General features: G+C 52.3%; 4 protein-coding genes across 5 annotated transcripts; all 4 read left to right on the top strand.

Annotated features, from left to right (window-relative positions):
* Nucleotides 1-938: 938 nt before the first annotated feature.
* On the top strand, nt 939-3195 carry ALTATR162_LOCUS4508 (uncharacterized protein; the record flags this gene model as incomplete). Of its 2 annotated transcripts, XM_043312120.1 has the most annotated exons (4): nt 939-1287; nt 1341-1698; nt 1749-2564; nt 2623-2629. In XM_043312120.1, the coding sequence occupies 4 exons, from the start codon at nt 939-941 to the stop codon at nt 2627-2629; spliced, it is 1530 nt and encodes a 509-aa protein (XP_043168055.1). The 2 variants fall into 2 exon arrangements, with proteins under 2 accessions (XP_043168055.1, XP_043168054.1); XM_043312119.1 differs by having other exon boundaries at nt 1749-3195.
* Nucleotides 3196-3632: 437 nt separating this feature from the next.
* On the top strand, nt 3633-4337 carry ALTATR162_LOCUS4509 (uncharacterized protein; the record flags this gene model as incomplete). Its single annotated transcript, XM_043312121.1, has 1 exon — nt 3633-4337. The coding sequence occupies one exon, from the start codon at nt 3633-3635 to the stop codon at nt 4335-4337; it is 705 nt and encodes a 234-aa protein (XP_043168056.1).
* A 783-nt stretch (nt 4338-5120) lies between these two features.
* On the top strand, nt 5121-7061 carry ALTATR162_LOCUS4510 (uncharacterized protein; the record flags this gene model as incomplete). Its single annotated transcript, XM_043312122.1, has 6 exons — nt 5121-5474; nt 5524-5782; nt 5843-6026; nt 6083-6326; nt 6378-6448; nt 6773-7061. The coding sequence occupies 6 exons, from the start codon at nt 5121-5123 to the stop codon at nt 7059-7061; spliced, it is 1401 nt and encodes a 466-aa protein (XP_043168057.1).
* Nucleotides 7062-7868: 807 nt separating this feature from the next.
* On the top strand, nt 7869-12047 carry ALTATR162_LOCUS4511 (uncharacterized protein; the record flags this gene model as incomplete). The annotated part of the gene is made up of 2 exons (XM_043312123.1): nt 7869-11463; nt 11515-12047. The coding sequence occupies 2 exons, from the start codon at nt 7869-7871 to the stop codon at nt 12045-12047; spliced, it is 4128 nt and encodes a 1375-aa protein (XP_043168058.1).
* Between the last annotated feature and the right edge of the window lie 521 nt (nt 12048-12568).

Raw genomic sequence — 12568 nt, forward strand, 5'->3', positions numbered from 1 at the left:
AGCGTGTGTCGGACACAAGGACGTCACAGCTACTATGCTGCAAGGAGATGTGCCCCACGGAGCAAAGATGCAGGTTCTGGGCAGCGTCGGCGATATTGCGAATTGACCACATGGGTTCGAAACACAATTATCCGCCAAATATCAGGACGTTGTCGTGCACCCTGCATGAGAACGCGAATACAGGTAAAACAAACTCAACAGCCTAGCCCGGTTCCTGGGTAAAAGGACGCATATCTTGCGAATTCGTGGATGAACTCATCGCGCAATGTAGCGAGCTGAGCAAGAATACGTAAAGCAGCTGATAAGGATGCCGCAACCGGATGGTTGAAAGCGCAAGTCTGTAGCGCTGTGAGAAGAAATTCATTGCTTCCCAGGAGGTAGCCGAAGGCCCTGATACAGCTTCAGGCTGTTCGCTGCACTCTCCCTGAACGCGCTGATGGGTTGAAAGACTGCAAACATATTCTGGTTAGACTTGAAGATTCAGCATCTTTCCCGTATGTGTGATCACCTCGAACAATGAGTGAGTGAACACATCGACCTAGAGAGATAAGATTCTACATCGGGATGGTAAGAATTGACAGGAAGTAACCATATAGTCGTAAACCTCAAATGCATCGGTGGGTTGAATCAATACGCGATGGTATACCTTAATACTATAGTCTGTTCGCGATTCGAACCTGCCATAGACGAGCCTCAAAACACAAACAAGTCTGTTTCGATCGGAATAGAGAAGCGGCAAAAGTGCACTATATCAGGTTGCGAGTGGATTTGAGATGGGGAGAGATGGCGCGCATCGTATGTGGGACATGGTTCGGCACTTGTCTTGATTAGGCTAGGCTGAAGCAAGACCCCGGCCCGCTTGTCAGAAAAAGTTCAGGAAGTCGCGAACTTTTGCGATCTCGAGCTTGAGGATTGCGACACGACAACCACAACACAAAATGGCCGGCATAAAACGTAAATCCACAGGCGCAGGTGCGCCCGACGTCAAGGCCAAGAGCAAGAAGGTCAAGGTCGACAAGCCCACGACGAAGCGCGAGACGAAGCACGACGTCAAGCCGGTTAAGAAGGCAAAGAAGGCCAAGGAAGAGAGCTCCGACGACTTTGAGGAGTCAGACACCAGCGAAAAGGACAATGGTTTTTACAGCTTCTCTGCGGCTGACGGTGCCGATGTCGACATGAGCGACGCCGAAAGCAGCGACGAGACCGAGCAACAAACTGCAAAGTCGAACGGCAAGACCCAAAAGCCCACAGACGATGGCGCAGAGTCGAAATTGGCGGGTCTAAATTGTAAGTTGTGGTGACATACCCAATTCATAATGGTTGACTAACTGTCCCTGTAGCAAACAACTCGCGAGAAGCGCATGCGAAGCAGAAAGCTCTTGCCAGAGAACGAAAAGCCGCGAAGCCGAACGCCGACATCATCGAGCGGTCCAAGAAGCTTTGGGAGAAACTAAGGCTGAAGTCGCACGTTGACAAGGAGGAGAGGAAGGGCCTCGTCAAGGAGCTGTTTGACATCATAACTGGCAGAGTCAAGGACTTTGTCTTCAAGCATGACTCCGTTCGTGTCATTCAGACGGCGATCAAATACTCCACAATGGAGCAGAGGCGGATGATCGCGAGAGAGCTGAAGGGAGAGTTCAAGGTCCTGGCTGAGGGCAAGTACTCCAAATTCTTGATTGCCAAGTTGGTGGAGAAGGGGTGAGTACAATGTTCACGCACGACTACACCACGCATCTAACCGACTATAGTGACCCTGAAATCCGCGACCTCGTAATCACCGAGTTCTACAGCCACGTCAAGCGCATGATCAACCACCCCGAAGCCGCGTGGATAGTAGACGACATATACCGAGCCGTAGCCACACCAGAGCAGAAGAACCGTCTTCTTCGGGAATGGTATGGTCCTGAGTTCTCTATCAAGGGTCTCTCTGCCGAGGGTACCGACAGCGCAGAGCTATCGGCCATCCTAAAAGAGTCGCCGGAGAAGAGGAAGCCTATCATGGGCTACCTAGAGAACCAGATCAACTCACTCATTCAGAAGAAGCTCACAGGTTTCACCATGCTACACGACGCTATGTTGCAATACTTCCTGGTTTGCGAGCCCGGCACCGAACAAGCCAACGACTTCCTTGAACATCTTAAGCCGGACCCAACAACCAAGGAGGGTGAAGAAGCCGACAACGTGGATCTCCTGAAGAACCTTGCCTTCACAAAATCAGGGTCGCGACTGATGTCACTTTGCTTTGCGTACGGAACAGCCAAAGACCGCAAGCTCTTCCTACGACCGTACAAGGACACAGTTGAGACAATGGCCTTTGATCAACACGCTCATCACGTTCTTCTTGCTGCCATGGCAGTTACTGATGACACCAAGCTTTCCGCCAAATCAATCTTCAGCGAGCTTCTACCAAACAACGACGCCCTCCCTGAAAAGGTGTTGAACCTTGTCAACGATGCTCGCGCACGCACAGTCTTGTTATACCCATTCGCCGCAGATGCGAAATGGCTGTTAGATGACAACACGCGGGAGCGACTGAACGAGTTGTACACCATTCGTCAGAATACGTCAAAGAAGGACCCAAACATCCGTCTACAAGAGATCGCGAAGAACATCGAGCCGCAGCTACTGACCGCTGTTACTGCTCGCGCTGCTGACTTTGCCTCGTTCACATTCGGCTTGCAATTTATGGGCGAGGTTCTCGTTGGAGCCCCGGAAGTGGAACCGGCGAAGCGCAAGGAGGCACTGGCAGAGGTTGCTCGTCTATCGCAATCGATATTGGACTCTGCTCTTCCTGCCTCTGCTGGCGACAACAAGGCTACTAGTCATGGCAAGAACATGTTGAAGATGCTGGTACAAGGTGGCAAATTCGACCCTGCCACCAAGAAGGTCGTTCCTGTAGAACCTGCGCTCGGTTTCGCAGATTTGCTTTGGCCTCAAATCAAGGCCAATGTTGTTGACTGGGCGACTGGCCAAGGCTCCTTTGTGGTGGTTGCTTTGACCGAAGCTGAAGGCTTTGGAAAGAAGGACGAGGTACTGAAGGCGCTGAAGAAAGAGAAGAAGGCACTAGAAGCAGCTGCCAATCCTCCAGGTGCACAAAATGGAGAGCCCAAGGGCAAGAAGCAGAAGAAGGGCGATAAGTCTGACAGCACTCCCAGAGGAAACGCGGGTGCAAAGATTCTGCTTGAGAAGTTGTAGAGTAGCATATGTTGCATTCAAACTTGTATGATGATACCCATATGAGGCTTCCTCAAGCATTCGCTGTGCTTAACATTCTTTTCTACGTTCTTGATATGCTCCATCGGACCATATGTGCTCAATTGATATATTCTACATTTTACTGCACGCCTAGTAACCCCGATTGGGAAATGTATCCGCTAAAGAATGCAGGCACCTCGTTTACCTGAACATACACCTGTCATTCCTACCACAACCTAATAATCCACGTGTTCGATGCATGTACCTTTCAGACTACGTTTTCCCGTCATTCACTGACCTTTGTCCCTCACTAGAATCAGTTTATTCGCCGTTTCAGTATTATTAGCACAACTGCAAAACAGCTGGACTTACAACCCTCTTGTACCAACACAGCTCATTCTGGTTATACACTACCCCACAAACGCGCCTACACGACGATGTCACGAGATGCTACCATCGACGAGTCTTCACTCCCATCCGTATTCCAATCCCAATGGCAATCCAACCCAGACCCGACAGCACTTCCGTTCCCACGAGATAACCCACCTTTCCCGCTCACAGCCATCGATTGGCACCAGCTGTCCCTCGAAGATGCAGACTTCATGCCACATTCATGGTCAAACCTACATCATCTCATCTCTACAAACCAACTTGAAGAGTTGAAACGTTGGCCTAGCTCATTAAAAGCCTATCTTGCCTGGACGGCGCATGTCAAAAAGAAGTACGGGAGTGTGACGGCATATCTTCTCGATCAGCGACTGTTTTGGGAACCAATCGAAGACGAAACAGGAGCGCTGCGATTCAAAGTACGGAACACGACGCCTTTTGCGGATCCAGAGGACTACAAGATCCTGAGGAACGACTGGACATATTCGTTTGAGCCTGGCATTCGACACATTGTGGTGTGGTTGAAGCAGCGGTTGCCGGTGGATAAGGAAGGCGCACTGAGTGATGTGGGCAGAGATATGGTCAAGGATTTTGTGAAGAGGGAGTTTAGGAAAAAGACAGGGGAGCAGGAAGAGGGGAAGAAGGTCATCTGGTTCAAAAACACGACAAACTTGCAGAGTGTTAGGAGTTTGGAGCATGTGCATGTGCTGGTGCGCGATGTGGATGAAGAGGTCTTGAGCCAGTGGATGATCTAAATGGCCCGATTTATTGATAGGTTCACCTAGGCACGATCAAGTCACAAGTGGAATACATCTGCTAGCTGTGTACACGCTACCAGTGGTACAGCAAAAGTGCTCGTTGATTGTAACTAGTGGTGACGGATGTGAATCTTGAATCTTGTCGTCGCAGCCCTACAGATGTCTGCATGGCACCTGCATCTGTGAGTGCTTTCAGAGGCTGCACTAGTCATGTATTCAAGCGCGCATGAGTCACTCAAGGCTCCAAATGATCGACGTCACCACATCGAAAACCACGAGTCCAGAACACCATAAGCAACTTTAAAAATCAGAATGCATATTTGTTTCAAGGCCTCCATTCGCCCATCGCCAGCGCATTCGATTTTCTAGATACACCATCGTAGCCCTTCCGCGGACCTCCGGACAAGTTAGGTAAAACGTTAGATCTTTGCACGCGATCTTTAGGGTTAGGTCCGATCGCAGCCGATGAGCATCGTCATTGACTTGTCGATGGCCTCGTCAGGAAATCCCATCAACGCAAACATTGTGTCAAGCTAAGCTTTTGGAGCCGCAATTTTCTTGGCTTTGCTACTACAAGGGGCATTTTCGGCATCCGTGTGCACCCTTTTTGCGGCGCCAGGGGACGGATAAGCTTCCTTGGGTTTTTGTGTCAGTACTGATATCGGCGATGATGTCACATATGGGTATTGAACTTAAGCATTCGATGCCAGGGCTTGGTGAATGATGTTGTGTTTCTTGTTACTCCAAGCCCTTTCTAACGCATCCTGTGAGTAAAGCATCATGCTTGACCTCATCCGCGACTCGGCCTTTGGCCATATTGTCCGACTTGTGACACGGAATAAATATCTACAATATCCCGAAGAGCAGGACCCCGAGATCTGGAAGAAGTATGTCAGTCATGAAAAGTCTGGATACGCCGCCTACCACGGATCTACACAACCGCCAGAGAACTCGCATTTAATTGATGAGCTCACCCAGGCGCATGGAGTAAGAAGTCGAGACGAGAGACACGATTCTGAGACTTCGTCGCGCACAGTTGGTGATGGCGTCAACGAGGCCAGTGGTGTGAGGGTCGATCCCGAGAAGGGCAAAGACCTTCATGTTATCGACTGGTATGGACCGGACGACCCGCAGGTATGTTCGCACCGCGTCGAGATGCATGAGTCTCGCTAACAGTTCTTAGAACCCGCGAAACTGGTCGCGGGCAAAGAGATACTTTGTTACCTTTGAGATTTGCTTCCTCACTTTCTCAGTATACATTGGCTCAGCAATCTACACCCCCGGTCTCATGGGTGTAATGGCAGAGTTCGGCGTCGCTCAAGTTCCTGCGACATTGGGATTGACGCTGTATGTTGCAGGATATGGTCTAGGGCCTCTTATCTGGTCGCCTATGAGTGAGATTCCGCAGATTGGCCGTCTTTGGGTGTACATTATCACGCTTCGTAAGTGCCAGCTATCCGTACAGATTGAAGATGTAATGGACTAACGTGAATGCCAATCAGTCGTTTTCGTCCTTCTTCAGTTGCCAACTGTCTTCTCCATCAACTTCGGCATGCTTCTGGCTTTCCGATTCTTGACTGGGTTTTTTGGATCGCCAGCACTCGCGACGGGAGGTGCTTCTATCGCCGACATGTATCGACCCAAGAAACAGGTGTACGGTCTGGCAGTCTGGGGAATTGGCGCTGTGTAAGTGAATATCTGTGAGCTAGCGCAGAAGACAAATGTACTAATTGGCTGTACAGATGCGGACCTGTACTGGGTCCCCTTGTTGGTGGTTTTGCGGTTCAAGCCAAGGGCTGGACATGGACCATCTGGGAGCTTATGTGGCTTTCGGGCTTCTGTTGGGTATTCTTGTTCTTCTTCCTGCCAGAGACGAGCGCACCAAACATCTTGCACCGCAGGACACGAAGGTTAAGGAAGCTGACGGGTGACGACCGTCTCACGTGCGAGGCGGACATCATGTCACAAGAGATGTCCGCAAAGGATGTACGTATTGCAAGCTTTGGACTGATTGATGCATTGCTAACATCATCACAGGTCGTCAACATGAGTCTCCTCAAGCCCATTACTCTCAACTTCACAGAACCCATCGTGTTCCTTCTGAACCTGTACATTGCGCTTATCTACGGTCTCCTCTACATCTGGTTTGAATCATTCCCCCTGGTGTTTGAAGGGCTGTACGGCTTCAACCTTGGTCTTGAAGGTGTGGCGTTCCTCGGTATCCTCGTTGGCACCTTCATTGCGGTCGCGGTACTCTTTGCGTGGAACTACTACTACCTGGAGAATCAGTTTGACGAGAACGGCAACATCGAGCCTGAGAAGCGCCTCATCCCTGCCATGGTCGGCTGTTTCTTCGTACCCATATGTCTCTTCTGGTTCGGATGGACGTCTAGGTCGGATGTGCACTGGATTGTACCCATCATCGGATCCAGTTTCTTTGGTATCGCGTCCTTTACGCTGTTCCAGGCAGTCTTGCCTTACCTGTCGGACGCCTATCCAGACTCGGTCGCCAGTGTACTGGCGGGCAACGACTTGATGAGGTCTTCATTCGGTGCCGGTTTCCCGCTGTTCGCCACTGCCATGTACAAGAACTTGGGCATCAACTGGGCGAGTAGTTTACTGGCGTTCTTGGGCATCGCCTTTATCCCAATTCCATTTGCGCTGTATAAATGGGGAAAGCAGATTAGACACAAGAGCAAGTTGGCAAGGAAGGATATCTAAGGGGGTGCTGTATGCAGCACGAGTGTGTGTATAGCAAAACGATCCAATAGGACGATAATGTTTATTTATTCGAAGAAGCATTGATGAAGCCAAGGCATTCCCCAGACGTGCTGGGTACATGGTCGACGTAATCACCGTAGGCGCTGCACGTTCCTTTTTTACGATTAATGCCGACATGGGTGGGTCTGGAGACAGTGTGTTCCTTCGGCATAAGCAAAAGGCATAGTGCTTTGTCGAGCAGAGGAGTAGTGGCACAACAGACGTTGTGGCTACGTCAGGGTCGAAGCGATGCAGGTTGCCGAGCCTCCAACGGCTATCTATTATGTGGTCCAATGTGCTCGGGGGTCTAGACAGATTCTAGTTAAATTCGGACGTCGACTTTGCAACGACCATGACGCTGGATAGGAGGTGTAGAATTGGCTGGACCCTGATGTTCTAGGCATGATCTCGGCATGGTGCTCCTTTGAGATGGAAGACACTGGGGAGCCCATGCTAACGCCGCTAGCGCCGCATGCGGGCTTGTGGTGGCGATGAACCACATATGCACATGGACAGCTGCACGCTTGGATGGGCGTGGCGGATGGCGTCGAGGCAGCTGCGTGGAAGTGTGCGGAAGGCGCAGGACAGGACAGGACAGGACAGGACAGGCCGGAAATAGCGCTAGGTTCGCGTTGGTAGTGAATGGAATGGATAAATCTTCTCTCATCCCACATCTTACTGTCTGTGCTGCACCGCCACAACATCCCGCAAACAGGTTATGCGCTGATCGTTTCCGCGGAGGGAAAAGCAGCCGTCTTGTCGATTACCATGAGTGCTCGAGGCGTCGTGCGCTTCTCGAACCCAGCTCAGCACAACATACTGCTGGACAACGACATGGCCCTGGACGCGACCAAGCCGGTAGTAGTCAACGCTCCCGAGCCAGCCCAGCGCCCTGGCCTCGAAAGCTCGGGAAGTGGCTCATCTGGCGATTCCGATCACGATGCCCACCTTGGCGCCGCTGGTATCGATGAGTACAATTTTGCTTCTCCAGGCGAGCAGCAAAGCAGCAGCCGAGTCGACCAAGTAGCTCCTCTGCGCGAGCCGCAGTATTCCTGGAACAGCAACGCCTCGTCGTCGCGTTCTCGCGGTCCCGCCATCATGACGGACGTGCCGCCTGCCACGCAGACACACTCCAACAGCAGCAGCGGTCCCAGCTCGAGCACCAGAGGACCACGCCCGTCGGCTGCCCGCACGCCCAGCAACGCATATGCGCCTGCCCGCCGCCCCCAACAGTTTTCCCTCAACTCAAACTCACATCGCCAGCGCAACAACTCGGCCACGCGCTCACGCCGCAATCCCAACGCCGAATACCGCGCCCAGGAAAAGGCCTACGTCCAGCGCATCCGCCAGGAAGACCAGCAGGACGACTTCTTCGACCCGGCTCTGCGCACCCCTAGTCTGGGCTACAGCACCGACTCCGAGACCGACGACGAATCCCCCTCCACCGCCGAGTATGTCGACAACGACCCCTACGACCAGGAGACGCTGCTCTACTATGGCAACGACGATATGCAGCCCTCGATTGAGGAGCTCAAGATTCCCGCCAACCGCGAGCGTCTCGAGTGGCACTCGATGCTGGCCAGCGTGCTTACCGGCGACGTAGTCAAGCAGGAGAAGAAGCGTTTGATCGGCAGCACCGAGCAGCAGGGCGACAGCACCATGAAGGCTGAGATCTGGATGGGCATCCGTGCCAAGGTCTGCGGCCGCTCGTTGCAGGCACAACGGCGGATAGTTGACGACACGCGCGGCAAGATTAGGGCCATGCTAGAGAGCATCATCTCGTTCGAGGTCGGAGGAGAGGCCGAGGCTGGTCAGACGGCGGCCCAGCAGGTCGAAGACATTGTCAAGAAGATTGAAAAAGTGGAGAGCGTCTACCCTACAAGGCAGTCGCTCGAGGCAGCATACCCACGGGCAGCCTCGCAGCCTTACAAGGACGCATGTGACGCCGTCATAGCCTGGCACAACACCATCGCCCTCATCAACACCGAGATGTCTATCCTCAAGAAATGGGTTGGCAACGAAGAGCTCGACTTTACCAAGCCCCGCCCGCGCTCGTCCCAGGACCACCATCTGACCGATGACTCTTCGTTTATTGACCGGATACTCAAGGAGGATGGACTCAAGTCACTGCAGGGCGACACCAACCTGTTGGCACCTCTCGAGAAGGTTATCCAGAAGGCCAAGGCCACGCTCATCGCCAACGCCGAAGGCTTCGCAGAGAGACATCTCCCCCCTTACATCGAGGAGCTGCTTACTCTCATCAACTTCCCCTCGCGTCTCCTCCAGGAGATTATCCGTGTTCGACTTTCATACGCCAAGAAGATCAAGGATCCATCACAACAGGGTGTCATGATGGCCGAACAGATGATTGCGCAGTTCCAGATCCTGCTTGCCATGGCCGGCCAGGTCAAAGAGAGCTACATGGTCATCTCCCGACCGGAGCCTGGCTGGGACCTGCCTCCGTGCATCGAGGAGAACTTTGATCTAGTCGTCCTTGACGCCCTCAAGTTCTACTTCAAAATGCTGAACTGGAAGCTGGCAGCCAACAAGAACACCTTCAAGGAGGCCGAAATCCTAGAACAGGAGTGGGACTTTTGTAACCAGCTCGGTCGACAGCTCCAAGGAGGCGATGTCGAGACGGCAGAACAGTTCAGTGTACTGACATCCAAGTCGCTCACTCGCCTCAGCGCCCACTTCGAGCGAGAGCTGCAGCGTCGCCCAGATGAGCTCACGGGTTCCGAGATGGAAAAGCGATACAAGCAAATCTTGGATTCCGTCCGTGTTCGACAGCGTAAGCTGTTCCGTTTCTCCAGGATCCTCACACAGCGTTTCGAGAACTGCACCGAATTCAACATCAACAACATTGATCTCGACGAGGAGCAGTTGCAGGAATTGTATGAATCTCTAGTTGCTACCGGCCACTTCCTCGTCGAGACAACCGGTGGGAACAACACCGGCATTTACATTGTTGCATCGCCGACTGCACTCGACCGACCGAACGATATTCAATCACTTCTCACAACCTGCTACCATGCGGAAGAAGCCCCAGAAGACCCCTCTAACCCATATGTCCTGATCATCCGACCAGAACAGCCCCTGTACTGGCCTGGCAAGAAGATGTCAGCAAACATTATTGAACCTCATCTCGATCTCAAGCCTGGGCGGTTGAGGCTCGTCGCGGATGGCTCCCAGCAACGCCTAGCGAACGCAAACATGTCGTTCCTATCGTCAATAGGGACCGAACTCACTACCCTGATCGATCAGCGCGCCAACCTTCCTCGTGTCAATGCGGAATTGCAGAAGATCAAGAAGACGGCATACAAACTTTCCAACACCATCATGGACAGTGTCGAGATTGTCCGCAGGCAAACAGTCGGTCTTGACTGCCAGGATCTCATCCAGACTTGTTTCGCCTTCGCGACCGAATTCGGTCAACGTTCCGTTCTCTACATGGACTACAACCGGAGGGCCATGAACAACATCAAGCTAACTAGGCTGGCACTTGACTGGGTCAGTTTTATCTGCGATGACTGCATTGCTTCGGATCGCAAGACGTTCCGATGGGCTGTCGTCGCTCTAGAGTTTGCCATGATGATGACCCGCGGTCAGAACATCCTTTCCATCAGCGATGAAGAATACTCGCAACTTCGACTCAAAGTAGCTGGCTGCATGTCTGTCCTCATCTCTCATTTCGATATCATGGGTGCGAGGTCCACCATCGCAGCTCAAGCTGAGCGACAGCGCCTGAACGCTATCGCTGGCAAGAGCTTGCTGGACCCCAAGAACGCAAAGGACGATGACGAATCCATTGAGATGACGCAACAGCAGTGGATGCAAAGGCTTGAAGAGATCGACGCCTTCCGCAAAGACAAGGAGGCCGAACGTCAAGCACTTGGTAGGGTGCTGGAAGACTCTAACGAAGCCGATCGAGCTCTGACCTACCTGTCTTCCTCCGCTACAAACGTCACACTTCGATGGCAACAAGGACAATTCGTTGGTGGAGGTACATTCGGATCCGTTTACGCGGCGATGAACCTAGACTCTAATCACCTCATGGCCGTCAAGGAAATTCGTCTACAAGATCCACAACTCATTCCCACAATCGTTGCTCAGATCAGAGATGAGATGGGTGTACTACAGGTGCTTGATCACCCGAACATTGTGTCTTACTACGGTATTGAACCACATCGAGATAAGGTGTACATCTTCATGGAATACTGCTCTGGCGGCTCGCTTGCTGGACTACTTGAACATGGAAGAATCGAAGACGAGACCGTCATCATGGTTTACGCACTCCAGATGCTGGAGGGTCTTGCCTACCTACACGACGCTGGTGTGGTGCATCGCGACATCAAGCCCGAGAGTAAGTTGGCTTCCGGAACATTCCTTATTTACTCTTACTAACACGTCATAGATATCCTGCTCGATCACAACGGAGTGATCAAGTTCGTAGACTTTGGCGCTGCCAAACTCATTGCTCGCCAAGGTAGGACCCTCGCCGCAGAACACAACGCCACACGTCAGGGTCGCCAAGGCTCCATGACCGGAACACCAATGTACATGTCCCCTGAGGTCATTCGAGGTGGAAGCACAGGTCGCCACGGCGCTGTTGATATCTGGTCGCTCGGTTGCGTGATCCTCGAGATGGCTACAGGTCGCCGCCCGTGGGCTTCCATGGACAATGAGTGGGCCATCATGTACCACATTGCCCAGGGTGACCCACCACAACTGCCATCCAAGGAGCAACTAAGCGACATTGGTATCGACTTCCTCAAGAAGTGCTTCGACCGCGACCCGAACAAGCGAGCCAGTGCGATGGAGCTGCTCCAGCACGAATGGATCATGACGCTCCGCGCCCAGCTCAGTCTGGAGCCAGCAACGCCGAGTGATAGCAATTCGAGCAGCGGAACACCACAGAGTAGTAGGCAAAACTCCAACTACAACTAGTCCCCATTGCCTTCATCACTGTGCTTCGTCATAGATTTTGACGATGTTGGCTGATGGTGCATAGTGGCTCGCCGCGTTTCAATCCACAGGGCCAGCCTGGATTCTACTATGAGCGATACCCACACTCTGGGTACCTCTTCAACAGGGTCTGGCGTCAGCCCTTTCAGTCTTGTACCCGGTACCCCAACTACGGGAGCTACACCTTTCCGACAATTTAACTTCTCTGAGCCTTGAGACATGTTTTGCTTACCTTTTACATTACAATCCGGCCTATATTATAGGCCGTTGACGACTCCAAGACTGTACACTTCTTCTTTCCTTCCTTCTATTTCCCGCTAGCGTCTCTTGGGAAGTTTGGATAGGACGCTGACATTGGGCTTCTATCCCACCCTTTTTCTTCCTTTTGTCGGGCGGTGTCTCTTTACGGGTAACTACTGTCGGTTGGGCATTTTGTTACTGGTGTTTCTGCATTAGCGAGGGCGTTTCTCCAGACCGTTGATTGGTATCGGTTCTTTTCTCTG

The sequence above is a fragment of the Alternaria atra genome, assembly GCF_907166805.1.
Source record: "Alternaria atra isolate CS162 genome assembly, contig: 23, whole genome shotgun sequence".
In the NCBI taxonomy this organism is placed as follows: domain Eukaryota; kingdom Fungi; phylum Ascomycota; class Dothideomycetes; order Pleosporales; family Pleosporaceae; genus Alternaria; species Alternaria atra.